Source organism: Hippopotamus amphibius, chromosome 10 (assembly GCF_030028045.1).
Source record: "Hippopotamus amphibius kiboko isolate mHipAmp2 chromosome 10, mHipAmp2.hap2, whole genome shotgun sequence".
In the NCBI taxonomy this organism is placed as follows: Eukaryota; Metazoa; Chordata; class Mammalia; order Artiodactyla; family Hippopotamidae; genus Hippopotamus; species Hippopotamus amphibius.
In genome coordinates this window covers 50,421,707-50,447,567 of record NC_080195.1, presented here as the reverse complement: position 1 = coordinate 50,447,567, position 25,861 = coordinate 50,421,707, and the positions used below count along the sequence as shown (strand labels likewise).

Genomic DNA, 25,861 nt, shown 5'->3' with positions numbered 1-25,861 from the left:
TCTGTATCTTTGGAATCTTTTGTATTTAAAAAATATGTTCAAGACAAAAAAAAAAGAGAGTGAGAACTAGATATAGAATCAGAGCAAGCGTGTTTGTGTCTTGACATTTCCACTGGCATTCAGTTTTATTTTATGTAGGTCACTTTGGGCCTAGATGTATTTATCTATCAAATGGGAAACTGTGTGAGATAACCTCCTTGGTCCTTCACACCTCTGGCATTCTACAGTTCAAAGGTGAAAAGGACCCAGATTAGGAAGATGTCAGGATCCCTTGGCTGGACTGAGGAACACAGAACCAACACATCTCTAAGGGTGACCTCCCTCAGAGAAGGGTCCTGATGGGCTCTGCCCATTCTGAGCAGAGGGGTAGATTCCATGTTCTGCCAAAGCATCAAACCCATGTACTTTAATTGCACTTGTCATTGCAAGGCCTAAGAATCTGATTCTGTCAACATTTTATTATAAGGAGAGAAACCAGAGATGAATGGGTGGGGGTGTAGGGGGTGGAGAGTTGCATTCCTGAGGCTGGAGCCATAGAGAAGAAGTCCATGTCCCCAGGTCAAGCAACAAAGGCAGAGAGCCTGGAGTTTTGCTACCACCGGAGGGATTTTTTTTCCTTTCTAGTATTTCTTCCTCTTGTGTCAAGGCCCAGTTTGCTATTCAGACTCAGATCTCCTCCAAGCTGATGAGGTCACTCCATGCACATCTCAGTAAAGCTCCATGAGGGTCAGAACACCCAGTTCTTTCCAGCTCACTTCAGAGACTGTGATTCACTTCGTCTATGGGGAGGCCCAGGAAGCAGTATTTTTTTTAAAGTTCCCAGGTGGTTCTAATGGGCAGCCAGAGTTGAGGAGCTAGTTGAAGTGTGAGCTGGATGAGAGAATGCCCCACGTTTGTTACCAAATAGGGTATTCCCCAGGGCAGTCCCTCAATGAAACAGTTTCTAACACATCTCCTATCTCAGCTTCTCTTTATTGAATTTGCTCTGCCACCACCTTGGGTGACAGAGTAGGAGAGTTTCCACTCCAAAGACCACAATCCTGAGATGTGTAACTTTCCCCTTTTTTGGCTTCTCCATCAGGGCAGCACAGCATGGTGCCTTCAGATGGCAAGGAGTCTCGGGTCATCACCACCAAGTAAAAGCTCTATAACTCAAAAAACAGTTATTACAGTACTAACACACACTCTATAAGCCTGTTTCTTTATTTGCAGCAAAAGGGAGTTAAACTAGATCAGTGGTTTTTAAACTGTGTAGAATATCTAAAGGGTTGCCTCTGCCAGAGAGGCGGTTTGAAAAATCACTGGATCAAATGATCCAGAAGGTCTTTTCCAGAGCCAACATTTCAACAATTCTAAATTCTACAGGAATCGATTTATGCTACCACCAAATGCTACTGTAACCCATATACTCTGAGGCCTGCTGAAGGTCACACGTACCAACCCTGGTCTAAAGCAGATATTATAAACTGGCTACTTGAAAGCCAAATTCAGCACAAACACCTGCTTTTGTTTGTTTGTTTTTGTTTCTTACCTGAAGAGTACTCTTCTCTTTCCTTGGTATCTTTTTAATTTTTTTGAAATTTGAGGTATGAAAAAATTCTGAAATCTACACAAATAAGAGGCGTGTGGCTCATTGCACTATCACGCCGTAAACACACTGTCACTCTGGGCAAGTTATAGAGCCGTTAACACCGGTTCAGAAGCTCCCGCTCATTACCCCTCTTGGTCATTCCCTCCTTTCTCCTCTCCGAAGGGAACCGCTATCTTGACTTCTCACCTTGTACATTGGTGTTGCCTCTTTTAACATGTATGCGAGGTTAAGTCAAAAATGCTCCGCGCTCTGGTTGTATGAAAACTTCTATAAATTCTACAGCCTGAGTGTGGATCATTTTTGACTCACCCTCGTATAAAGGAAATAATGTAGTACAGTTTTTTGGAGTGTGTCTCTTTTGCTCAATACTAGAGAGCAAAAGAATTAGTGAGGTTCATCTATGGTTTTGCATGTACCTGTAGTTTATTAACCTATAGTTTACTAATTTTCGTTTCTGAATAGCTTCCCATTATTGGACTATACCACAATCTTTTTATCCATTCTATTGTTGATAGGCATTTGATTTGTTTCCACAATTTGGCTATTATGAATAACGATGCTATAAACATAATTGTAAATGTTTGGGGGGCCAGACACCCACCCATTTTTGCTTCTATAATTCAGGGTCAAATTATTTGGTCGTAGGATATATGTGGTGATTTTAATATTTGTTCATAAAGCCTTTGACCCTCTTGTCTTCAAAAGGGGGAGGCTATATTCATGACCCTCAATCATAGGCCAGATGTAGTGACTCACTTCTAAAGAATAAAATAACAAAAGTGACACTGTGTTACCTCTGAGACTAGGTCATAAAAGGTATTAGTTGCTTCCTTGTCTCCTCTGGGGGAAACCAGTTACAATATTATGAGGACCCTCAGGTAGTGCTATGGAGAAGCTCACACCCAGAGGAAGTAAGGCTTCCTGCCAGTGGCCACTGAGTGAGCTACCTTGGAAGGAAATTTTCTAGCTGCAGCCAGGTCTTCAGACGAGCTGACATTTTGACTAAACTCATGAGAGAACGCTGAGCCAAAAACCCTACAGCTAAACTACTGTCTATTACCTGAGCCACAGAAAGAGTGAGAGAATATATATTTATTATTTTAAGTAGCCAAAACAATATTGCTATTATGCAGCAATAGATTACCAGTAAAGAAGGCATATGTTCAACCTTAGTTGAAAATGCCAAAGATTTTTTCCACATTTACCCACACATCACCAGGATATGAAAGGTTTAATTGTTCCACTTCCTTGGCAATATTTGGAATTGACAGGCTTTGCAAGTGTAGCTCTGCGGGTGGGTGTGTGATGGTGTTGCATTGTGGTTTAATTTGCATTTCCCTGATGACTAAGAAAGTTAAGCACTCTTTCACATGTTTATTGGCCTCTTGGACTTTTGGGTGTCTTATTTTTGGCTTTGCTGGAATCTTTTGCTTATTTTTCTATTACTTTCTCAGTTTTTAGGAGTTTCTTATGTGTCCTGGATACAGTCCTTTCTGTGGTTAAAAATATCTTCTCCTGGCGGGGGAGGCAGGTAGTGTCTTATCTAAAGGAGACACAGGGAAAAGAGCAGGGAGGCAGGAGAGACAGTTTATCACACTGGAGAAGTCATATCAGGAACTTACCCTTTCTTGTGACCCTATGAACCGTTATCTAGGGCATTCACTCGAGGGAGGGGCTGGTGTCAGCTCCAGGCCCCTGCTGACCACGTAGCCACACAAAATGGGTGCCCAGGCAGCAATATTACAGAGTATTTTAACTAAACTTTCAACACTGCCACAGACCAGAGGAGACCAAAGAGATATGATAACTCAATGATATGTGATAGTCTGGGTTGGAATCTGGAACAGAAAAAGGATAGTGAAAACAAAATAAAACCTGGTGCTCGCTTTGGCAGCACATATACTAAAATTGGAACAATACAGAGAAGATTAGCATGGCCCCTGTGCAAAGATGACATGCAAATTCGTGAAGCGTTCCATATTTTTAAAAAGAAGAAAGAAGAGAGGCTTCCTAGGTGGCACAGTGGTTAAGAATCCATCTGCCAATGCAGGGAACACGGGTTCGATCCCTGCTCCAGGAAGATCCCACATGCCGCGGAGCAACTAAGCCTGTGCACCACAACTATTGAGCCTGCGCTCTAGAGCCCATGAGCCACAACTATTGAGCCCATGTGCTGCAACTACTGAAGCCCACGCGCCTAGAGCCCATGCTCTGCAACAAGAGAAGCCATGGCAATGAGGAACCCACACACCACAGCGAAGAGTAGCCCCCACTCACAGCAACTAAAGAAAGCCTGCGTACAACAACAACAAAAACAACAACAAAAAAAAGGCCCAACACAGCCAATAAAATAACTAAATAAAATTAAATTAAAAAAAGAAGAAAGAAGAAAAAATTAAATAAATAAAATAAAACCTAGAAGATTAAAAAAAAACCTTTTCCTAATTTGTGACTTGCCTTTTCATTCTCTTAATAGTTTTTGATGAACAAATATTTTTATTATTTTTATTTATTTAATAATTTATTATTTATCAATTTTAAAATCTTTTCCTTTAATGTCCTTAAGATTGTAGTATTTTATTTAAGAAATACTTGCCTCCCCTCGGGTAATGAAGATATTCTTCTCTATTGTCTCCCAGGAGGACTGTATTCTGGTTTTTACATTTAGGTCTATAATCCACATAGAATTAAGTTGTGAAGTAGGGGGTGGGTTAAGTTTCATCTTTTCTCGTGTAGATCCAATCCACCACACCCAGTTATTGAAAATTAATTCCTTTATACACGGCTCAGCAGTGTCAGCGCTTCCAAAAGTCAAGTGTTGATACGTGTGTTTATCTGATTCTGGATTCTCTATTCTCTTTCATTGGTCTCTTTATTTGCCTACCTTTGAGCCTATACCACACTCTTTTAATTAGAGCTTTATAACAAGTCTTGACATCTGCTAGAGCAAGTCCTTCTACCTCATTTTTTCTTCAAGACTGATGTGACTATTCTCAGCTCTTTGCATTTCCACACACATTTTAGGCAATGTGATAATTTCCAGAAAAATCTGCTAGGATCTTAATTGGGATTGCCTTACATCAATAGGTCAATTTGGGGGAATTAACATTTTTATATTTTGAGCCCTCCAATATCTCCATTTATTTTTATATTTTTCAGTTTCTCAGTAATTTTTAAGGGTTTGTGTTTTTTTTGATAGAAATGCCATACATCTTCATGAGGCTTAATTCTGTTGATATTGTTTGATGGCAAATTGTATCATTAAAAAATTTCTATTATTTTCTGTTATCTGCAGTTGGTATACAGACACTAAGTTCATTTTGTATATTGACCTTGTATTCAGCAAACTTCTATGTCTGGTCCTTTTTGTTGAGCCCCAGAAATTGTACCTGAAAAATTATAGAGATTAATTCCGGTTTCAACTCAGAAGATGTAGAAAGCTATAAGGACAGTTGTTCCCACCCTAACAGTAAGAAAATGCTGGACAAACCAACGAAGAACGCTTAAGAGAACTGCTATGACAGGACAAAAATGCAACCCAAGATTTAGGGAGAGACAAGCTCCTATATGGAAAAACAGGATCAGAGTGTTTGATTACCTGGGGCAGATGCCTCCAGCTGCCATATGTCAGTAACAAGAATCAGCTGGAAAACTGTAATAAGTTGCTAAAGACTGAGTGTAGGTCACTGTGATACAGTGAAGCCCCTGGCCTGCACGGTTTTTCTGTGAGAACATCAGCAGCAGCTCACAAGGAAAACTGGAGAACATCCAGAGGAAATTTTCTTCCCAGGGATGGGTGGATGATGGGGATCAGAAATTGCTGCTGAAACTCTGCCCAAACACATCTGTTCTGTCTCCCTTATGGAACAAAAGGCTTAACCTGCAGGGATAATGAAAACAAAACTATATCCTTAGGACACTGATGAAAGCAGGAAAACCATGTTTACCCCTGGGAAAAAGTCAGGACTAGGTCCTAACCCAGCGCTAGATTTGGAGGAAGGACAGGAACACTGAGTGAAGGCCCACGAGAAGCAGGTTCACAATGTCTGTCTAAAACTGAAACAATTAGAACATCAGAGAACTCTGCCTTCCTTATCCCCTCTTCCACAACCACTCTGGTAAGCATTAAGATAAGACTGGGATACAGCCAAGTGTAGAGCAAACATTTGGAGAAACACCCTGGCAAATGGCCCACACAAGGTATCATTAGAGAAACTTGCAGCCTGTAGTACACTGAGGTTAACCATATCAACAACAAACTTCAAACCCAACTCAACTCCAGACAAAATTAACACAAATCTCCACGTTACTAAGGACCTAGCAGAAGGAAGGCATGCTCATCTCTAAGCAAAAAACATATTTACCTCAGCATCTATTATTTTATATAACACGTTTGATTTTTTTATAAATTTATTTATTTATTTACTTATTTATTGGCTGTGTTGGGTCTGTTGCTGCACACGGGCTTTCTCCAGTTGTGGCGAGCAGGGGCTATGCTTCATTGTGGTGCGCGGGCTTCTCATTGTGGTGGCTTCTCTTGCTGCGGAGCATGGGCTCTAGGTGCGTGGGCTTCAGTAGTTGTGGCACGGGGGCTCAATAGCTGTGGCTCATAGGCTCTAGAGCGCAGGCTCAGTAGTTGTGGCTCACAGGCTTAGTTGCACCATGGCATGTGGTATCTTCCTGGGGCAGGGACCAAACCCCTGTCCACTGCATTGGCAGGTGGATTCTTAGCCACTGCGTCACCTAGGAAGTCCAATACATTTGATTTTAAACAAAAAAAAATTATGAGGCTGTCTTAGCTGATTCAGGCTGTCATAACAAAATTCCATAGACTGGGTGGCTTAAGTAGAAATTTATTTCTGAAGATTCTGGAGGTTGGGAAGTCCACAATCAGGGTGCCAGCATGGTTGGGTTCTGATGATGAAAACAAGGAGGACTCTGTAGGGCCTTCCTGGGGACATGCCCACCCCTGTGTTCCCCACCTCTTGTTTGTAAAAATGCTTTAGCTTCCTAGGCCTTCCCTGAGTTCCAAAGAGCAAATTTAATCAGAGAAGTGAAAGAAATGAAAAAACAAAGGAAAACAATCAAGCAAGACAAAATAATAGTTTGGCCATAAAACAAAGTCAAGATCCTTTAGTTCCTCCTCAAGAGCTGTAGATAATATCTTGAGCCACATCCTTAAGTTGTTTTGTAGATACTAAAAACCCCACCAGGTGGAAAAAAGTTAACTGTATGCTGACCACCAGCAAGTAAACCCCAGACTGGTTGAAAGCAGAATATTAATGTTTGAGATCCCTGAAACACCACTCCATTACCTCATCATCAACCAATCAAAAGACTGTGCATAGATTGTGCATGAGTTGATCACATACCCCATGACCCTCTCTCTCACACTGTCTTTAAAAACCCTTCAGGACTTCCTAGGTGGCGCAGTGGTTAAGAATCTGCTTGCCAATGCAGGGGACACCGGTTCGATCCCTGATCTAGGAGTATCCCACATGCCATGGAGCAACTAAGCCTGTGTGCCACAACTGTTGAGCCTGTGCTCTAGAGCCTGTGAGCCACAGCTATTAACCCCATGTGCTGCAACTGCTGAAGCCCATGCACCTAGAGCCTATGCTCCGCAATGGGAGAAGGCACCACAGTGAGGAGTCTGGGCACCACAGTGAAGAGTGGCCCCTGCTCACCGCAACTGGAAAAAGCCCATGTGCAGCAGCAAAGACCTAATGAAGCCAATAAATAAATAAATAAATAAATAAATGTTTAAATTTAAAAAACCTTCCCTGAAAGTCATTGGAGAGTTTGGGTCTTTTAAATATGAGCTACCTATTCTCCTTGCTTAGCACCCTGCAATAAATACTTTCCTTTCCTTCACCACGATCCAGTGTCAATGGATTGGCTTTGCTGTGCATTGGACAAGAAGACCTAAGTTTGGTTTGGTACCAGTGAGAGCTCTCTTCCTGACTTTCAGATGGCTGCCTTCTCTCTGGGTCTTTATATGGTAAGAGAGACAGAGACAGAGTCAGAGACAGAGACAGAAAGGGAATATACACAGGTTCTCTGGTATCTCTTCGTATATGGGCACTAGTCCCATTATGAAGGCCCACCCTCATGACCTCATTTAAGCCTAATTACCTCCCAAAGGTTTCATCTCCAAATACTATCACATTGAGGGTTAGGGCCTCAACACACAAATTTGTATAGCAGAGGCATACAAAATGGCAATAAAAATAAAAATCTGAAGAGGTAAAGCAATCATCAGAACCAGACACATATATGACACAGATGTTGGAACTATCTTATAGGAGATTTAAAATAATTATAATTAATATGTTAAAGGTTCTAATGGAAAAGGTATTTTAAAGATAATTTTAGCAGAGAAATGTAAACTATAAGAAAGAATCAAATGGAAATTCTAGAAATAAAAATGCAGTAACAGAGATGAAAAATGCCTTAAACAGGCCCATCAATAGACTTGGCACATCAAAAGAAAGAATCATGGAACTTGAAAGTAAGTCAATAAAAATTATATAAACTGATAAACAAGAGGAAAAATAGGATGGGGAAAATAAAAAACAGAAAAGAGCAGCCAAGAGCTGAAGGAAAATACCAAATGGTATAATATACATGTAACTGGAATCCCAGAAGGAATAAAGAGAAAGAACATGAGACAGAACAAATATCTGGAGAAATAATGGCCAAGAATTTTCTAAAAGTAATTCCATACCTCAAATCACAGATCTAAGAATCTGAGAGAAGACCATGAAGGATAAATATCAAAACCAAACCAAACCAAACCAAAAAAAAAAAAAACCCATTAATATTTATATTTGCTAGGCTACCATAAAAAAATGCCACAGACTGGTTGACTTAAGCAGCAGAAATTTATTTCTCACAGTTCTGAAGTCTGCAAGTTCAAGATCAAGGTGTGACAGAGTTGATTTCCTCTGAGGCAACTCCTTGGTGGCATACAGATGGCCACCCTCTTGTTGTCTCTTCACATGGTCATTTCTTTGTCCATGGGTGTCATCCATGGTGTCTCTGTGCCCAAACTTTCCCTTCTTATAAGGACATCAGTCAGATTGGATTAGGAACCATCGTAACAGCCCCATTTAAACTTAAGCACCTCCTTAAAGACCATATCTTCAAACACGGTCACATTCCATGGTAATTGGGGTTAGGACTTGAACATATAAATTTGGGGGGGACACAATTCAGTCCATACCAATATTCAAAGAGCTGAAAACCAAAAACAAAGAGAAAGTCTTAAAAATAGGGGGGGAGGGATGTACCTATAGAAGAACAAGGATAAGAATTACAGCCGACTTTTTCTCCCCCTGAAACTGTTCAAGTAAGAAGAAAAAGGAGTGACACATTTAAAGTGCTGAAAGAAAAAAAACCTGTCAACTCCAATTCTTCGCTCAGCAAAAAATATTCTTCAGAAATGATGGAGAAATACTTTTTCAGACAAATGTTGATAAAATTCATTGCCAGTGTGCATACTCCCCAAGAAATGTAAAAAAAACACAAAAAGCAAAAAATAAACAGAAAACCCTTTATGTGAAAGAATGTGTATTGGTCAGAAACTAACAGGCATACCTCAGAGATACTACTGGTCTGGTTCCAAACCACCTTAACAAAGTGAGTCACACAAATTTCTTGGTTTCCCAGTGCATATAAAAGTTACGTTTACACTATACTGTAGTCTATTAAGTGTGCAATAGCACTATGTCTAAAAAAACAAATTAAGGTACCTTAATTTAAAAATACTCTAATGCTGAAAAATGCTAACCATTATCTGACAAGTCTGAGTTGCTGCAAACCTTCATTTTGTAAAATATATAGTATCTGCAAAGTGTAATAAACCAAAGCACAATAAAATCATGTATGGCTGTATACACAAAAAATTTAATGAAATAATAGAAATAAAATGTGATAAATGAAAAAATAAAATCTTTTTTTCTTAGATTTAAATGTGCTAAAAAAAACCCGATCATATAAAGCAAAAAATAACAGTGTTGTATTTAAAGCATGAGTAACAGCAAACTAGATGACAAAAATAGCACAATTTTAAAATTTACTGATAAGTTCTTTAAAGACCTAGTTTAAAAAGAACTTCTTTTCTTTCTTAACATAGACATTTATTGCTATAACCTTCCCTCTTAGAACTGCATTTGCTTCATACCATAAGCTTTGGTAATTTGTATTTTCATCTTTGTCAGTTCAAAGTTTCTTTTTGATTCCTTGTTTTGATTTCTTCTTTGACCCATTGGTCACTTCCAATTTTAGTAATTTGAGTCTTCTTTATTTCTTAATCCACCTAGCTGAAGGTTTGATCTTTTAAAAAGTACCAACTTTTGATTTTATTGATTTCTCTATTTGTTTCTATTCTCTACTTCGTTTATTTCTGTCCTGTTTATTATTTCCTTCTTTCCGCTATCTTTGGGATTAGCTTGTTCTTTTTCTACTTCCTTAAGTTGTAAAGTTTCGAGTTCCTTACATTGTCAATTTGAGATCCTTGTTTTTTTGGTTTTGTTTTTTCTTGTTTCTTTTTTTTTAAAAGCTCTTTATTGGCATATAATTGCTTTACACTGTTGTGCCACTTTTTCAGGTACACCAAAGTGAATCAGCTGTATTTATACATATATTCCCATATCCCCTCCCTCCTGCAACTCCTTCCCACCCTCCCTAACCTGGCCCTCTAAGTCATCACCCACCGAGTTTATCTCCCTGTGTTATGCAGCAACTTCTCATGAGCTATCTATTTTACATTTGGTAGTGTATACATATCAGTGCTACTCTCTCACTTCATCCCAGCTTTCCCTTTGCCCCCCCTACCCTGTGTCCTCAAGTCCGTTTCTCTACCTCTGCATCTTTATTCTTGCTGTGTCACTGGGTTCATCAGCGCCATTTTTTTAGATTCCATATATATGAGTTAGCATATGGTATTTGTTTTTGTCTTGCTGGCTTACTTCGCTCTGTATGAAAGACTCTAGATCTATCCACCTCATTACAAATAACTCAATTTCATTCTTTTTTATGGCTGAGTAATATTCTATTGTATATATGTGCCACATGGTCTTTATCCATTCATCTGTTGATGGGCATTTAGGTTGTTTCCATGTCCTAGCTATTGTAAATAGTGCTGCAATGAACATAATGGTACATGTTTCTTTTTGGATTATGGTTTTCTCAGGGTATATGCCTAGGAGTGGGATTGGGGGGTCATATGGTAGTTCTATTTTTACTTTTTTAAGAAATCTCCATACTGTTTTCCATAGTAGCTGTACCAATTTACATTACCACAACAGTGCAGGAGGGTTCCCCTTTCTCCACACCCTCTTCAGCATTTATTGTTTCTAGATGTTTTGATGATGGCCATTCTGACCAGTGTGAGGTAATACCTCATTGTGGCTTTGCCTTGCATTTCTCTAATGATTAGTGATGTTGAGCATCTTTTCATGTGTTTGTTAGCCATCTGCATGTCTTCTTTGGAGAAATGTTTGACATCAGTGTTTCTAGCTATAAATATCCACCTTAGTCCTAGTTTTCAGTGTCCCATAAGTTTTGGTGTTTTGTTTTTGTTTTCATTCATCTTTAAGTATTTCCTAATACCCCTCATGATTTCCCCTTTGACCCAGCACTTGCTTAAAAATATGTTGTTTAATTTCCACAAATTTGTGAATTTTCCAGTTTTGGTTCTGCTATTGATTTCATCCAATTGTGGTCCAAGAAAATATTTTGTGTGACATCTTTTAATATCTATTGAAAATTAATTTGAGGCCTAAATTACGGTCTATCCTGGAAAATGTCTTATGTGTACTTGAGAAGTTTATGCAATTGTGGTTGGGTAAAGTGTGCTATGTGTGTCTGTTAGATCTAGTTGGTCTATTGTGTCCTCTATTTCCTTACTTATCTTCTGTTTGGTTGTTCTATTCATTATGGAGAGTGGTCTAATGAAGTTTCCAACTATCAGTAATTATTGAAAAGGAGAGACTTTTGTCATTTTGCTAATTGTTTTCTACTTTCCTTATAGTTTTTTTGTCCCTCTTATCCTACATTATCATCTTCCTTTGTGTTTAGTTGATTTTTTTTGTAGCAAAATGTTTAAATTTCTTTCTTATATCCTTTTATACATATTCAATATCTATTTTCTTTGTGGTTACCATGGGGATTACATTTAAACATCCTAAACCTGTAGCATTCTAATTTGAATTATACTTGCTCAACTTTAATAATAAATAAAAACTTTGCTCCTTTACAACTCTGTCACCACTCTTTTCAGTTGTTGATATTACAAAATTACATCTTTATTCATTGTGTGCTCCTAAATATAAACTAATAAGTCTTTTAAATGCATTAATATCTTAAACTATGTAGAAAACAAAATGTAGAATTACAAATCAAGGTTACAATAATACTAGCTTTTAGAATTGCCAGTATACTAACCTTTATTGAGATCTTTATTTCTTCATACAACTTTGAATTACTCTCTAGTTTGCTTTCATTTCACCCTGCAGGACTCCCCTGAGGATTTCTTGTGGAGAAAATCTAGTAGTAAATAACTCTCTCAGCTTTTGTTTACCTGGGAATAACTTAATTTCTCACTTACATTTGAAGGACAGTTTTTCCATATATATTGGTTGACAGTTTTTTTGTTTTGTTTTTGTTTTTTCTTTTAGCACTTTGAATATATTGGCCCATGGCCTTCTGGCTTCCAAAGTTTCTAATAAGAAAGTGGTGATAATCTTATTGAGAATCCCTTGTGTATGACAAGTCCTTCTCACCTGATGCTCTGAAGATTTTCTCTTTGTATGTAGCTTTCCAGAAATGTCATCATAATATGTCTCAGTGTAGATCTCTTTGAGATCATCTTAATTGGAGTTTGTTGAGCTGCTTAGATGTTTATATTCTTTCCTCAAATTTGTGAAGTGTTCCGCCCCTTTCTGCCTTTCTTCTCCTTCTGGGACTCCCACAATGAATACGTTGATTGATTTCATGGTGTCCCATGGGTACCTTAGGCTCTGATAATTTTTCTTCATTTTTTTTTCCTGTTTCTCAGTCTTGATAATTTCTTTTGCCTTGTCTTCAAGTTCATTGATTCTTCTCTCTTCTCAGATTTTCCCCCTTTGACTCCTAGTCAATTTTTAAATTTCAGTTATTGTGCTTTTCAGCTCTATAATTTTATTGATACTTCCATTTTGTTCATACATCATTTTATTCACTTTCTCCACATCTTCCTTTAGTTCTTTAAGCATCTTTAAGATAGTTGTTTTAAAGTAGATGTGCCATCAAGAGTTTATCAAGATCAGTTTCTGTTGATTTATTTTTTTTCCTTTTCATGGAAATTTCTAAGAGGGAAGTTTATATTTTCCTTTATATACATTGCAATATGATTTTTGTTGTTGCTGAAAACTGGACATTTGAATCTAATGTGGCAACTCTGGAGATCAGATTACCCACCTTTCCCATTGTCTGCCTTTTGCTTTTTTATTTTTTTTTAATTGTAGGCTGCCTCTGTGCAGAGGATCAGACTGAGGTATAAATTTAAGATCCTCTCAGGTCTTTTTTGAGTCTTTGCCTTTCCCACTATCTAATTTTCCCCATATACGCAGTTGCTTTTGAATTTTCTAGTCTTTGATGTCTGGCTCCAAAAAGGGGAAAAAGAGAAAAATGAAGGAAGAGGAAGGGCACCAGTCCTTTAAATCTACTGTAAGTCACTTCAGCTGGAGGGGAAGGTGCAAAAAAATGGCTTCTCATATCTTTGGCTCCACTTCTGTATCAGAAACAGCAATCAGGGATCAGAACATATATCCCAAGTATTTGGAGTACAGGTCTTGTTTTGCCCAACCTGATACATGCAAGCTGTGTGCAGGCTGCTCCAGGAACTTGTGCACATTTGCCTGCAGTGGATCTGGGAGTGGCAGATGGGTAGCTACTCATGTGCCATGAGCTGAAATTGATTGAAATTAAGCACAATTTATAGTCTGAGTCTTCCCGTGGAAATGGAAAGCCTTCAATAGACTACAGAGTTCCAAAATAGTTACATCAGACAGATTCTGCCAGGCAATTGTTTCCAGGTGGTGAGAGAGATTCCTGGTGCTTCCTACTCTGCCAGCTTCCCAGAATCCTATCACCTGTTATTTTCTAACTTCATTAAAAATAATATAGGTAATCTACTTCTAATACCTTTTTTTAACATTCTGACCTTCTAAACTAATTGACAACAATTGTTTTTAGTGTTATCTCTATATATTTTACTGGCTTTCAAGTTTACCAAAGCTTTATATTTCTTTCTTTAATCATAGCTTTTCCATTCTTAGGCTTTCAATTTTAATTCATTTCTAACTATATGGGAACATATATTTAAGTCATTTATTTAGGAAGTTTATCTTAGGGTTGGTATTTTTTTTCCTTTTTCTTTTTTCTTTTTTTCCTTTTTTGGTCTGCTTGGTAATATGTTTTTATTGACTTCACACTTAACTGGCATCTTATCTGGGTAGAGAACTCTACCTTAAAACACTATGGATATTGTACTGTGGTTTTCTGACATTCAGGGTTGATTAAGAGGCCAAGCTGGTTTAACTTTCTCTGCAGCTATCCTACTTTAATTTGTTTGGTTTTGTTTTGCTTGTCTTTGGAATTTAAAATGCTCACAATGATTTCTCTGGGTGAAAATCCATTTTCTTAAAAATTTTTTTGACAATCTGAACCCTTTGAGTTCCTCAATTGTGCCTTTTTTAGTTCATACGTGGAAATTTCTTTTCTTCTGGTAGTAGATTCCACTAGATGAATTTTATGTTTCTCTCTCAAGTACATCTTTTAATTTTAGGATACTGCTTTTTTTTTCAGGTCTCTATTTCAGGAATCCTCTCTTTGACCAATTTAACCTTTGGCTATGGTAGGAATGACAATAAAAGCGGAAGGTTTTGTTTGCTTTCCTTGGTTGTGCAGCTCTCATAAGAGGTCATCCCCTTGCCACTGAAGTTCATTAAAATCTTCCATCATCCTGGTGGTGGAAATCACAGGGGGAGACTACTCACTTCCAGTACACATGCATAGTAAATCACAATTTTTATTGTCTCACCAAAATCTATAGAACTTTCTTTCATTCCATCTTATAGATGCAGAGTTTTGTTTTGTTTTCTCTTTTTATTATCTTATTTTCCAGACTTTTTGAGGGAGTTTCAGGAGGGGGAATTTTTAGTCAGCTTCGTCTTAATGCCATGTCTGGAACTCAAACCACTGAATTATTATTTTTTAAATATATTTAGACCTGGGTCGACAAATTCAAACGCAAGAAAAGGGTTAAGTTTCTTCCACAAGTGTTGGCGAAATCTGTAGAAAAAAAGAGGAACAGCCTTTAGTAAAGTTACAGAGTATACAGTCATTGAAGAGGAAGGCTCAGGGGTGTAGGAGGGGTTGCTCCTCCTCCCACTGTAACGCAGGCTAGCACAGACACACAGACGGGCGGAGTCATTCCCAGGCGTTACCCCAGCAGCAGAAACAGTGAAGATGGGTCTCGGATGGTGAGTGATCATTCCTCTTACTCTTTGTAAGGCAGTTATGAGTTAAGCGACCTCAGTGTCAGGCTGAGGTTGAGGATGGTGCTGTTTTCTGTCCCTTCCTGCCCAAGAATACTCATTATGTATTAAGGGCATATTTATGCAGCAGGAACATCTGGGAGAAAGAGTGGTCTATGCTATGGAGGGTTAGCTAAAGTCTTGAAGCCATTCGCCTCTTCTTGCTCCATCACTCTAGGTTGATCCCATACCTCCAAGGCAGGGGAGCTTTTAAAAAATTCCTACCAAAGATATTTGTCTACTAATTAAAGATGAGAATTACTGGAAATGTCAAAAGGTTTATTGGTTGTTGGGGGTTTTTTAAGTGATTTAATTTTGATTTTTTTAATTTGTTTTTCAAATATTTAAATGTTGCAGTTATTGATTTCAAGAATCAGGAAATTTTAAAATGTCTGTACCAGTATAACAAATGACAGGGAGTACCAGTGGACACCAAGGTCAGTTTGGCCTGGAGGTGGGGAATGAGATAGAGAAGGTAGAAGGAGAGAGACCAAGGAAAAGGAAGAGGAATAGGGGTGTAAGAAGAAAATGTGGAACCCAGATAACGAGTCACAAACGGGCCATCGGAGATTCTGAGCAGGGTGAGGTAGCAGAAGGAGGTAGAGTAATTCAGTCAGCTACTGGTATTGAACATGCATGATGTGCTCTGTAGTTTACTAGTGTGATTTCACTGAATTTTAATCTCTGCAATGATTCTCAGACTGATGATATCATCATTGTGTTTTATGGATGAGATATCTGTGGTTTAAAGCAGCTAAATAATTAACTAAAGGTCACACTGGTCATAAGGAGTAAAACTAAAATCTTTCTTTCTGTTTTGCCCTGCACACACGTTTTCTCCATGCCCTGGCAGACCCCCATGGCAGTGACTCACTAGAAGACAGACCCACCCTTCTCTTGGATGGTGGCAGCTGCGGTCACTGGTTATTTATTATTGTTCTTTGAAAAATCTATGTAACCCTCATCTACCCAGTGCTTACTGGTTTGGTAGACAGCTTTTCTGCTTTTATTTCGGAAGATTAGAAGTTAATTTCCAAGTAAAGACTCCTTTTCTCTCCAGTGAAATTTTGAAATGTCACTCATATGTGAAGTTAGCAATTTCAGAATTTACAATTTTTGTGGACCCATGGAAGTGGTAACCCTTAATTATGCTAACACTGCCTGCAGACGTATATAGAACCACAGGCCTCTGTCTGCATTGTTCTTGTTAAGATTCTCTTTGTTTCACAGTGCCTGAAAATTGATCATGAACAGGAAATTTTAAAATATAAATGGCCAATACTGGTTAGTCTCATCTGAAACAAAAGAAATGCAAATTAAAAGTGAAATGTCATTTTTCTTTTATCAAAGTGGCAAATATTTTGTTTGAAAAGCAAGTAAGAATCCTACGTGTTTCTAAGGAGGGAGGAACATTTATACCCTTATTACCTGTTGATAATAATATAATATTGCTAGACAATACTCTAGTGATACATACCAAAAGCCCTGAAATGCAAATGCCTTTTAACGAAGTAATTCAACTTTTAGGAATTTGTTGTAAGGACTCAAGCATATTTTTCTTGCCATTGTTTCTCATAGGGAAAATCTTAGAAACAACTTAAATGTCTAAACATAAGAAGTTGGTTAATCATGGAACATCCATAGTGAAATACCATGCAGTCATTAAAAATTCTATTGCTGAACAATTCTTAATGTTTCGTTTAAGGAAAAAAAAAAAAAACAGAATGTACACTGCTACTAGTTTTATATGTGATACCTCTATACACACAATGTTAGACAGAAATACAGATGACTTTTATTTTCTACTTTGTGCTTTGGAACTTGGATCACACTTGCAGGCAGAAAAATAAAATCTAGATATTTAAGAAAAAGTAACCAATTAGCGGGCTTCTCTCAGAAAAGCAGTCAGCTGTCTAGGGGTCTGTGACCACTCATAATTGGCGGAGTTTCAATGTTAGCACTTTGGCCCTTTGCTTGTAACTGTTTCATCTCTTGACTCCTCAAAATATACTCACTCTACCCATAAATCACTAGACCCTGATAAGCCTGTGTTCATAGAAGAGTCTATGCAGAAGAGCCCAGGGCACTCATTTCCTTCTTTTACAAATGGAGAGCGTGGCTCGAGAGTGAGTGGCACGATGAAAGCAAGAACAGTGCAGAGGTTAAGTGGCCACACTTGGCAACCAAAGTGCTGGGGTTTCTGTCCCAGATTCTTTCACTTTCTAGCTGTGTGACCTTGGACAAGGTGCTTAACAATTGCAGTCCTTAGTGTTTTACTGCTTAGTGGAGATAACTGAGATAAGATACTCGTGAGACTGTAATGACATAATCCACGTAAGGTGTTTAGAACCTTGCCATGGTGAGTACTCAGTGACTATTCTTGTTGTGGTTGTTTATTACTATTACTGTTAGGATTAAGAAATAGAAGGGAGGTCATCTGTCCAAGATGATACAGCTACTTGATGTCAATGCTTGGACTAGAATTCAGGAAAGTTTTTCCCCAGCAGAAGTGTTCAATCCCCTGAGCCTGTCAGGACAACCCTAGGCTGGGCTCCCACACTGAAGTAGGCAGAGCCCAGGGACAAGACCAGCCACTTCCAGGGAATGACTCTGATCACAGTGGGAAGGCAAATGCTGGAAGGGAGGATGAGGGTAGGGAAGCCAAGAACCAAGTCAGATGCAAGGATGAAGCCAGGAGCAAAGAGCTAGTGCAGGAGAGAAAAGATGGCTCAGAGACCTTCCGGAGGCTTTTATAGACCACCAGCTGTGGGCTTCATGGGAAGTCAACATAATTTAAACACCCAAGATCTGGATGATTAAATAGACAAATGGGGTGTGTGGGGGAATTGCATGTATAGCTGGGAGAAGATGCCTGACAGATTGTACTCATAGAGGATGAGGTGGATGCTGGGAGGAGCCAGAACAAGGACACACCTCTGCCCTGAGCCCAGGCATCCATTGTGATTATCCTAAAGTCACAGCCTACGTTTGAAGAACCATGAGCAAGCAAAAATACGATAAAATTTGCTTTAAATATTCCTTGGGCAGCAGAGAGCAGAACTGATTTGAGGTAACAAGGAAATCATTTAGGAAACTATTAGACTAATAGGACTGTAGGAAACTAATTCAAGGAGAGGTGTTGAGGACATGAAACCAGGGCAGTTATGGTGGGATCAGAAAGGAGAGGTTGCATTTAGGAGCTATTTACACACTAGAATTGATATGATTTGGTTTTTGACAAATATGGAGCTTGGAAGGAGAGATCTAAGTATATAGTGGCATCCTTCACAAAATGGGGGATATAGGAAGTGGATTGGCTTTGGGCCGGGGGAAAGAGGAGAGAAGTTGAATTCTTTTTTAACATGCTGAATTTGAGACCTCTTGGAGCAGCTAGATGGTAATATCCAAGCAGACAAGTGAATATACAGGTGTAAAGCTGAAGAAAGAAGTATGGGTTGCAGAAAACATTAAGAATCTTCAGTATAAGTATAGGTAATAGTTGAAATTCTCCTTGTGAGTGAGATCACTAAGGAAAGGGGATGGTGAATTGAGAAGAATCCAAGGATGGAACCTGGAAATTTTCGACATTTAAGGAGGTAGATGCGGATGAAGAGTCCACAATGGACACCAAGGAGGGATTAGAGAGAGTAGAACAGAGCAGGAGAAAAGTGATGTCATAGGAACCAAGGGAGGAGAGAGAGCAAGAAAGAGAAGGACAGCTGTACGCCTGAAACCAACATAATATTATAAATCAACTATACTTCAATTTGAAAAAAGTGGAGGACATGTCCATGGAAAGACAAAGCATATTTACCAAATTTCTACACTGAGCACATGAGATACAGAAAAAGTAACTCTGGGACTAGGGGTTAAGGGTTGGTTTTGTCCCCTCAAAATTTGTATTTTTTAAGACTCTTGGTACAGAGTCTCTTTAAAAAAAAATTTACTTATTTATTCATTTATTTATTGGTTGCAATGGGTCTTCGTTGCTGCACGCAGGTTTTCTCTAGTTGTGGTAAACAGGGGCGACTCTTTAGTTGCAGTGTGCGGGTTTCTCAGTGCGGTGGCTTCTCTTGTTGTGGAGCATGGGCTCTAGGTGCATGGGCTTCAGTAGTTGTGGCATGTAGGCTCGATAGTTGTGGCTCACAAGCTCTAGAGCACAGGCTCAGTAGTTGTGGCACACAACTACTTAGTTGGGCTTAGTTGCTCTGTGGCATGTAGAATCTTCCTGGACCATGGATCGAATCCATTTCCCCTACATTAGCAGGCAGATTCTTAACCACTGCGCCATCAGCGAAGTCCAGTACAGAGTCTTAAATTGCTTTCCAGAAAGGTTATAGCCATTCACTATCCTACAACAGTAGTATATGAAAGTACCACTCTTCTTAATGGTACCTCAGGATGTGACTGTATTTAGAGATAGAGTCTTTACAGAGATAGTCAAGCTAAATGAGGTTATTGGGTGGGCCCTAATCCAAGATGACTGATATGCTTAAAAATAAGAGGAAACTTGGACATAGAAACACACAGAGAGGCAAGACGATGTGAAGAGACTTGGAGAAGATGGCCATCTACTAGGCAAGGAGAGTGGCCTGGAACAGGTCCTTCCCTTACAGCCCTCAGAAGGAACTAGCACCGCTGATAACTTCATTCTGAACTTCTGGCTTCCAGAATTGAGACAATAAATTTCTGCTTCTAAGCCACTCAGTTTGTGGTACTTTGTTACCATAGCCCTAATAAACGAATACATTTGGTGGGTGTACATAATCCCTTGGTGAGAGTGCAAAATAGCCAGTGAGAGAAACTGTGAATAAGTATCTCAGAGAGGTGGGGGAGGAACCAAAAAAGGATTAGGTCACCTACACTAAGAGGAGAAAAATATTTCACAAAGTAGAGGGTAGTCACGGTGTCAAATTCTGCAGAAAGGTGAAGTAGGAGAATGACTGAAAATGTCAGTCCAGAGGTCCGTGGTGACCTTTGTGGAACACTCCCAGCTGAGTAGAGGGGGTAGATCTTGGAGGGCTGAGAACAGGGACAGCAGACAGACCACTCCCACAAAGCATTTAGTGATAAAAGGGGACCTCTTCACTGAACCACATGCACCTCTGCTGTCCGTAAAGAGCCACATGGAGACACGCTAGAGTCAATCGGCCAGACCTGGGGTCTCCTCTTCTTTTTGCAGCTGTCATTTACATGTTGGATTTTTGGTACTGACACAGATTCCTTTATGAACCCTATGGTGATTCAGATGTTGTAACGGGGATGTTGTAAGCCTGTGGTGAATCTAATGATGTAAAGGAAAAAACAAGCCCGAGTGGAATTTGGGGGATCACTTATAACTTAGGTCAATAAGCAAGAAAAAGAGTAGTAGAATTGGAATAGGGAAGTATTAAAGCATTTTCTTAGAAAGCTTTGAAGTCAAAATGAGTCTAAAATTTGCTTTCTGAAGCCTCAGGATATTATTGGCCAAGCAACCCAAATGTCACATTTCTATATTACTGGGGATCAAATTACTCAGATTTGACTCTACTAAAAGATCTAATAAAATTTTTAAATGAACCATTAGTGAAATAAATGAATTAGTTAATACCAGCCAGGAAATAACCGTGGGGTAAAACCTGAAATAAATAAATACCCAAAAGATAAACCTAGATCATCACCTCTATCTTACAACTATTTTCAACCAACTAAATAATAAATCTTTATCAGGAACCCGATGGTTTTAAGGCAGTGTGGAGAATACAGAAGAAAAAGCCAACATATAATTTTTATAACCTAATTGGGAATAGAAAACAACAATTATGAAATGACAAAAGCAATCCTATGCAGTTAATAATTGAGTGATTTTAACACACATAACTAGCAAAAAATGTTCATTTTCAGTAGACATTGAAGAAATGCCAATTCAAACACCAATGAGATATTTTCATTTATCAGATTAAATGGTAAACAATCCAATTAGAAAATGGGAAAAAGACATAAAGACATTTCCCCAAAGAGGATATACAGATGATAAGTAAGCACATGAAAAGATGTTCAGCATCATTATACATTAGAGGAATGAAAATTTAAACCGTGGTGAACTATCACCATACACTTTTCAGAATGGCTAAAATACAAAATAATGGTAACACCAAGTGCTGGCAGGATTCAGAGAAACTGGATCACTCATAGATAGCTATTGGGACTGTAAAATGGTACAGGCACTCTGGAAAACAGTTTGGCAATTTCTTATAAAACTAAACATACATTTACCATATAACCCAGCAAGTGCATTCTTGGGCATTTATCCCAGGGAAATGAAAACCTATGTTCACACAAAAAAAACAGTACATGAATATTCATACCAGGTTTATTCCTAATAGTCAAAAACTAGGGGAAAAATGAATGATTAAATAAACTGTGGTACACATATACCATGAAATACTGCTCAGCAATAAAAGGGAAGAACTACTGATACACACAAAAACTTGAATGGATCTCCAGAGGATAATGCTAGGTGAAAATGCCAATCCCAAAATGTTACTGTGTGATTCCATTTATATGACTTTCTTGAAAGAACAAAATCACAGAGAGGAGAACAGGTTGGTGGTTGCCATGGTTAGGGGTGGTAGGGAAAGGAAGAGGTATGTGTGGCTAAACGGGGATAGCACCAGGGAGCCTTGTGGTGATGGAACAGTTCTGTATCCTGATAACGGCAGTTGTTACATGAATCTACACACCTGATAAAATTGCATAGAACTACACACACACACACACAGAGGCGTGCACATAAAACATAAAACTGGTGAAATCTGAATAAACTCTGTGGATTACACCAAAGTCAGTTTCCTGATTTTGACACTGCACTAGCATTATACAAGACATTACCACTGGGAGAAATTGGGTGACGTGTACATAGGGCCTCCCTGTACATTTTCCGCTTCCTTTGAATCTTTAATTATTTCAAAATAAAAAGTTTAAAATGTAATTTTAAGACACAAAATACTCATCTTTACTAAATATTAAGGAAATGTCAGTGCAAACACCAACAAGATAATTTCATTTTTCAAATTAACAAGTTATGTTTTGTTAGGGGGTAATAATGCTCAGAGTATAGAAGAAGGATGGTACTTTCATATACCACTGATTGTGGGATTGTGAATGGCTATAACTTTTCTGGAAAGAAATTTAAGTCTCTGTATCAAGAGCCCTAAAAATGCATATACAAGCAAACTTGGCCACTGCCTATCCTCTACGTTCTAAGTAATTTCTTCAGTTCATTCAGTGTGTCTGTTCCAGGCACAGTGCTACACATTAAAAATATACCAAGGATAAGTAAACATGATTTCTATCCTCAAAGAGCTCCGCTTAGTGGTAAATATATCAAATGTGATATATTTTTATAAGAGTGACGTGTGTGACGTTCCCAGGAGCACAAAGCTATCTGTTTTCCATTTGTCTGTAGGTCGTATTGTGTCTTGGGTAAGTGCCAGAGTTTGAGTCTGTTGGGCTGGTGTCAAATAATAAGTAGTTAATAAGTAATTTTGTACCTATTAGTGGTGTCATCTTTGGGAAGCCATCCAGCTCCCTGAATTTCAGTGCCTTCATCTGCAGAATGAGACTACTGTACTTACTAATGTTATGAGGGTTATAAGAATTTATAATGGATGTAAAGTCTTGTGAAAATGAGATGTTTTAGGCTTTACGTTCTTTTCTTTAAAATCTATTATTTCCTATCTTTTAAATGAAGTCAAATTTCTTTGGCTCTGTCTTTTCTGATTCAGTTCTAGCAAATGGGTTCTTACCTATAATTCAGAAGTTGCTATAATAGACCTCCTAATTATAGATAAGAGAAGGCCAGGCTCAATGCAAGTGAATAAAGTGAAAGCCAAACAAAAAGGCCACCTAAAATATATTTATATAAGGTAGGATGCCAAAAACATTAAAATGAGACCCTGTCCTATGATTGGTAATCAAGTGAGTGTCTTCATGAAGTTGTCCTTGAAACCCCCATTTTAACCTTTTGGACCTCAAATATTTTATTTCTGTTATGTCTGCCTTTAATTTATCAAGACATTTTTGCTCATTGGTCATCATGGGTAACATATTCAAATTTACACCTCTAATTCTAGAAGGTGTATAAACTATCATTTTTCTTTATCATAAAAATATGCTTACTCATCTTGTTCTAATAATTTCACCTTCAGGGATCTAAATAATTAGATAATGAGGGATGTTAACAGACTTGTGCACAAAAATGTTTATTACACCATTGTTTACTATAATGAAAAATTAGAATCAACCTAAATTTTTCATAGTAGGTGAATGGTTAGGTAAACTAAAAATGAAGTTGATGATGACTTCTTGATGACAGAAGAAAACATAAGGCTATGGAATCATAAAGAAAATAATGCATAGAAACAAGATAGCAAGCAAATATGTCAAAATATTCATAGTGATTACCTCTAGATTGGTGGGATTACAGAAATAGGGATTTTTTTCTTTAACTGAAGTTGCTAAAATCTACAGTGAATTTACATTTCTCTGCTAAGGAGAATGAAATCAAAGTAAAAAGTCATCTAGTAGGGGGGTACAGACTCTAAATTAGGAGTGGCAAACATAGAACACCTATGGAGACCCTCAGATAACAGAAGTGAGTAATGGAACAAGACAGGTGAGAAATGGGAAACAGAAGCTAAGGGGATTGAAAGTATGGTCCCAGCAAGACACTTCCCTAAGGAAGCCAGATCCTAAGGCAGAGGTCACTTATCTTCTTCCCTTCTGAAGTTGGGAGTGTTCCCAAGATCTTCGCCTGGAGGGGTGGAAGGAAGCAGATTGGGAGCAAGGGGAGAACTTGACTGAGAGCTCAGCGGAGAAGGTGGAAATTCGAGGAACATGGAGAATCTAGACAGCAGGGAGTAGAAAAGTTAATGTGCCCATTCAGGGGCTCACCCAAGATTTTGTTTCCAAGAGAATTTCCTGGCTTGTTAAGTGTTCATGATTGCCAGAAAATAAAAGTTAAAACAAGGAAACAGGCTCAAACCCAGCCTCTTTAACGCCTCTAGCTGAATTTTCACACATATTGGCAGAATGATCCCTTTACACACTACTTAGGTATTGATATCAGGGGCTCATTCAGTTTGGGGCGGCCTTAGGAAGAACATTTGCTTAGATTAAAGGAAATTTGGGCAGGTTACTTACTTCTCTAAGCCTCGGTTTCTTCGTCTGTTGGAGGTTTAATAGTTTCAGGTTTTCAGAGGGTAAGGAGTAAGTGAACAAATGGAGGAATATAAAATGTGTGGCTCAGGGTAGGAAGGGACAGTGACGGCTGAGATGAGCAGGGACAGGTCTAGGAACTGACACAGGTGTTGTCCCTGGATCCTCACGATGACCATGTGAGCTTTGTATTATTTTCCCCATTGAAAAAAAAATGAGGAAATTGAGGTTTAGAGAGGTTTAGTAAGTTACTCAACATCACAAAATTAGTAAGAGGCAGAGTAGAGAGACGAACTCAAAAAAGTGCCAAACCACACCAAAAAAGTACGCTGAGATCTATCTGACATTCTAATGATAGTCACATAGGATTACCAGCTAGAAATTAAAACAGATTCAATTCTATATCCCACTAAAACCTTGAGGTCACCAGCTGTGTGTCCCTGAGCAAGTGGCCTAACTTCTCTGAAACTCAGTTTCCTTATTTGTAAAACTTTGTATGTTTGTTGTACAGATTAAATGGAGTAACAGATTTAAAGTACTTAGCAGAGCACTTAGCTTAAAGCAATCAGCTAACAGATATTAACTTTAATAACATTTACTAGACCTGTTCCTTTGCTAAGCATCAGGAAAGCAAAGGGGAATGAAGCATGTCCCTTGCCCTTGTGGAACTCAGGACAGGAGAGCCATACGGGCAGTGAGATTGTAACACAATGAGGAAATTGTTATAATGGAAGAATAAATAATGTGATTTGGGAGCAAGGAAGATACAGATCTTGTGAAAGAGGAGGGAAGGATGGCCAAGAAAAAAAAAAAAAAAGGGTTTCAACTGTGGGATGATCTGGAACTTAAAGGAAGAGGAGCATTTTGCAGACAGAGAAGGCAGGAAAGGCATTCCAGACAGAAGGAACCATTTGTGCAAAGGCAAAGAAGGCAAAAAAAAAGTCTTGAAAGGGTTTGAGAGGGCCCGGGAATAGTGAACAGTTCAAGTGTGCCTAGAGGGTAAGTTATGTGAGCTGACTGATAAAAGCAGAAGAGAAAACTTGGATTCAGGCTGTGAAGGGCCTCATGTGTGTTGCTAAGTAAGAAGTGTGACGACTACCCATGAGGAACAGGGAGTAAGTCTTTAAAGCAAGAAAGTTTCATAATCAGATTATTTTTGATGAAAGATAATGGTAGGGTAAAGGATAGTGAGAGAGAACCAGCCTGGAAGCTGCTGCAGTAGTCTGCATAAGTGGTGTCAAAGATCCTAACATTGGCTGCCAGCGAATTGGAAGTGGGTGGTGAGGAAGGGGAAGTGAGGGGGTCACTTAAACACGTGTGAAATCCAAGGTATGAAAATGGCTTGGTCCCATCTCACCACAGTCATCCCAAAGGACCAAAACAAAAACACAGAAAACCTCTTTTAAAAATAATCTCTTTTGTTTGTATGCAAATAGGCCCTGCACAGTGAAAATGCAACTCGAGTGTGATGACAATATTTGGTCTTCAC

The 25,861-nt window shown here is 38.6% G+C and overlaps 1 protein-coding gene and 1 non-coding gene across 2 annotated transcripts in view; both read left to right on the top strand.

The window, feature by feature from the left end:
* Positions 1-3,469: 3,469 nt before the first annotated feature.
* On the top strand, positions 3,470-3,576 carry LOC130830686 (U6 spliceosomal RNA). The gene has a single exon (XR_009047854.1). It is a non-coding gene; the product is annotated as a U6 spliceosomal RNA (small nuclear RNA).
* Positions 3,577-15,087: 11,511 nt separating this feature from the next.
* The window catches only part of CD86 (CD86 molecule), a 57,744-nt gene continuing 46,970 nt past the window's right edge, over positions 15,088-25,861 (top strand). Inside the window, exon 1 of the mRNA XM_057697943.1 lies at positions 15,088-15,120. Within this exon, the coding sequence (XP_057553926.1) occupies positions 15,107-15,120 (14 nt within the window). The 5' untranslated portion in view covers positions 15,088-15,106. The remainder of the gene's footprint in view (positions 15,121-25,861) is intronic.